General features: G+C 57.2%; 1 protein-coding gene across 1 annotated transcript in view; it reads right to left on the reverse strand.

Annotated features, from left to right (window-relative positions):
• SYNE2 (spectrin repeat containing, nuclear envelope 2) overlaps positions 1 to 3,613 on the reverse strand; it is a 257,316-nt gene that overhangs the window by 4,938 nt on the left and 248,765 nt on the right. The window contains exons 109-111 of the mRNA XM_006756713.2: positions 3,157 to 3,271; positions 2,031 to 2,233; positions 902 to 1,102 (exon numbers count right to left, since the gene is read on the reverse strand). Coding sequence (XP_006756776.1) covers positions 902 to 1,102; positions 2,031 to 2,233; positions 3,157 to 3,271 — 519 coding nt within the window. The remainder of the gene's footprint in view (positions 1 to 901; positions 1,103 to 2,030; positions 2,234 to 3,156; positions 3,272 to 3,613) is intronic.

The raw sequence follows: 3,613 nt of genomic DNA on the forward strand, positions 1-3,613 counted from the left end.
GCTGTGGGCTCCCACCCAATCAGTCCCGATCGGGATAGGCTCGCATTGCCGCAGCAGCACTCGCCAACCATGAACCCTGCATCTGGCGCCTTCCCAAGGGGAGTGGCCAGCAAGATCAGGTTGAAACCAGCTCTCCGTTATCTCCCGAGGGGTCCCAGACTGCGAGAGGGCACAGGCCAGGGTGAGGGACCCCCTTCCCCCCCGACTGCACAAATTTTTGTGCACCGGGCCTCTAGTATATATATATAAAAGGCTAAAATGCAAAGTGTCCCCTCGGGAGTTCGACCGGGAGTTCGATTACTGACTATGACGTGCACTGACCACCAGGGGGTGGTACGGAATGAAGGGAGGTCCCAACCAGCAGCCGGCAGCTGGGGAAGGAAGGCCCCAGCCAGCACCTGGAAGGCCCTGATCAGCCCTGATTGCCGGCCAGGCCTAGGGACCCTACCCGTGCACAAATTTTGTGTACTGGGCCTCTAGTTTTTCAGATAAGAAAACTGAGGTCCAGAAGACTCAATGATTTGCCCAAAATTATACAGCTACTAAGGCTGTGGAGCAGGTTAAACTGCTCCTTGTTCCAGGGCCAGGAGCCTTCCTGACCAAAGGACAGAGATGGGGCAACGTTGGAATGGCATTTCTGACCCCTGGAATGCTTGCTGAAACCCTCACACGATGGGTGGCCTGGGCAGCAGAGCAGGAGACCCAGGGTCAGCATCAGGCTGTGAGACAGCAGGTGGGCCTCTTCAGAAACAAAGGGGAAAACAAGCACACGTTTCCTAACACAAGACACATTGGGCTGTGCCAGCGCAGCCTGGCAATGATAAAAATATCCGCCCCTCCCACCCACGTGGGCCCGGCTGTGCCCGGGGCTGGGCCTTCAGCGCCAGCTGTGGCGGCATACCTGGCACTGCATGAGCGACTGCCGCAAGCCCTCTCTCCAGCTCTCCGCAGCAGCCCGCGCCGCGTCCCAGTGCAGCCGCAGCTGGCCCACGCTCTCATGGAGCTCTTGGGACTCGCTGCTCCCAGGCTGCAGGAACTCCTTGCTGCTCACGTTGAGAGAGACCACCAAAGCCTTGTAGGTGTCCAAGGCATTTAATATCTCCTGCCACAGAAGGAAAGGCTGGGTGAGGCGCTCTGAAGAGAATGGTATGGGGTTCACTCAGAAGCTCCGTGGGAACAGATCTTCCAAACGCGTCCCCAAGCCGAGGCCACAGAAGCAGGGCGACCTCGCCTATGACTGGCTGGGAAGCGTCAGGTGAAGAAGCTGCCTTACAAGGTCAGTGCACTTGGCCGCTGGGCAGAGAGCAGAGGCCTGTCTCCTGGCTGGCCAGCTCAGCCAGGCCCGCTGAGCTCTGGCTGGCTTAACACTTCTGGATCAGATTGAAAAAGCCTTGCAGATAAAGTACACGTGGTTACACAGAAGTGCTATTCCTTAGGGTGAGTGGTTACCCCTGATATATCCATGCACAAGTGAAACAACAGTACAAACATGAAGGCTGCCTGCCCCCTGTCCTGGGTCCTCTTAGAAGCACGGGTTCATGCCCCTCCCTGGTCCCTGGCCGGGCATTCCAGTGCGGTGAAGACTGACTGTGTGGCTGACAGCTCCTAACTGTGTAGCAGAGGAGCCAGATCAGGCCGCTGAATCCAGCAGCAGGTGAGCTGGTTACTCCCCACTCCCCACTGCTCCCCCACCAGCCTGGACCGCACACAGGCGGGAAGGGTGTTCTAAGCTGCCCATCAATGGCCACTAGCACCTCTGCAAGAGCCGGCAGGTGCCTCTGAAGTCAGACTTCCCAGCACTGGGCATCTGAGCAACACCTGCCCAGCACTGCACTGGGCTTTGGGTCTACCTGTAGATGCTCTTCTGAATGAAAACAAAGATCTGCGTCCACGTCCCTGCCAGCTGCAGACGTGAAATGGAAGAGGGACGGCTACCCCCCACCCCCGCCAAACAGACTTGGTCTGCTCGGTCAGCACAGCCAGCACCTGCAGGCGCACTCCGCATCCCTCCGCTCCACCCTCCGCCTCACCTTCAGTCTCTTCACCCTGAGTCCCAGTTCCTGGGCGTCAGAGGGAGGCTTGGCCATCTTTAATGTTTCCAGCTCTGCTTCGGTGTTTTTCAGCCAGGTGATGGTGTCGCTGACATCAGCGTTCAGCTGTTGCAAGTCTTGTTTCATTAAGAGTTTCTTCCGAAGTTCCTGTGCCTGAATCAGCTCCCAGCTGTCAAAGGCACCTGGAATAAAAAGCAGGTGCTCTGCCAACAGAATTCTCTGCCTCCAAGTACGCGAGGGTCAGAGTGATAAGACCTGGAGGGGATGCTCTTTGCTGAGGCTCAGCACGGGTGAGTCCTTCCTTTCCCTGGAGTGTGGACGGGCACGATCCCCGGGCTCTGGCTCAAGGCCACGGCCACCACACTCCCCCCCGAGGCTGGGGGAGGCCATCACTCTCCCCCCGAGGCTGGGGGAGGCCACCACTCTCCCTCCGAGGTTGGGGGAGGCCACCACACTCCCCCCGAGGCTGGGGGAGGCCATCACTCTCCCCCCGAGGCTGGGGGAGGCCACCACTCTCCCTCCGAGGTTGGGGGAGGCCACCACACTCCCCCCGAGGCTGGGGGGGGGAGCACCACTCTCCCCCCGAGGCTGCGGGAGGCAGCTCGCTGGGTAGGAGACCCCGCGTGTGGCCAGCATGTGGTCTGGTCCCAAGTTCCGCATTTCAGTTCGTGCTGTAGCTGCGGCCCTTTCTCCTTTGGTCTGTGGCGGTCAGGTCAGGGCTACCAGCTTGACTTTAGACTCGGTTGAGTAATTATTTTTATAATCATTGAACTGGTCTCATGGGGAGACATCTGACAGACCGCTTCGAAAATAATCTTCCTGTGTCTGCTCTTCACATACAACTGAGGTCACTAAAACATACACTTCATCACCGAGGCTCACTTTGTATTTAAAGATTAGTTTTGAATAGTCTAGGAATGTGTTCATAAATACAAGTCAGCTCATTCTAAAATAACTTGGCAGCTGTGGGGCAGGGTAGCAGTTTTGCTGAGTTACATCGCTGGGCAATTCCTAATTAATATTCTGTCGAGCCATGACTGAAATCCCCGACTAACCCCCCAGTACAGACTCGAACCCTCTTCACCATCACCTGCTTTCACGGTACCTGACTGCTGCCCGGTGAGGGGGGCCAGCCCCTCATCCTCTTGCTGGGGGCTGCCATTCAAGACGCTTGGGCCTTCCTTGCCACCATCGGTTCCTGGAGACAACAGCAGCTTTACCTAGAAGGAGCCAACTTTATGTTATCATCTACCCATTTCAGGCTGGAGTATCTTGGTTCATGTTAACAGGTATGAGATGAGGATCTGGGAGCCCTTTCCTTCCAGGGGGAAGCTCCTGGAAATACAAGCGCTTCGTGTGTGGGTAGGTAGCACCGAGGAGCAAGCCCAGCTGCCGGCCCAGGGAGCGGGAAGCCGTGGTGAGTCCACGCTGGGAATAAAGTGACCGAGCTGACATGAGGCTACCTCACACTCCCCAAAGGAACCGTGCGGAGAGTTACAACCACCGTTGAGCTTAGCACCTTTCTGTCTATATAGACGTTTAGTTCTCCTTCCCCGTCACTC

This window comes from Myotis davidii, unplaced genomic scaffold (assembly GCF_000327345.1).
Source record: "Myotis davidii unplaced genomic scaffold, ASM32734v1 scaffold474, whole genome shotgun sequence".
NCBI lineage: Eukaryota > Metazoa > Chordata > Mammalia > Chiroptera > Vespertilionidae > Myotis > Myotis davidii.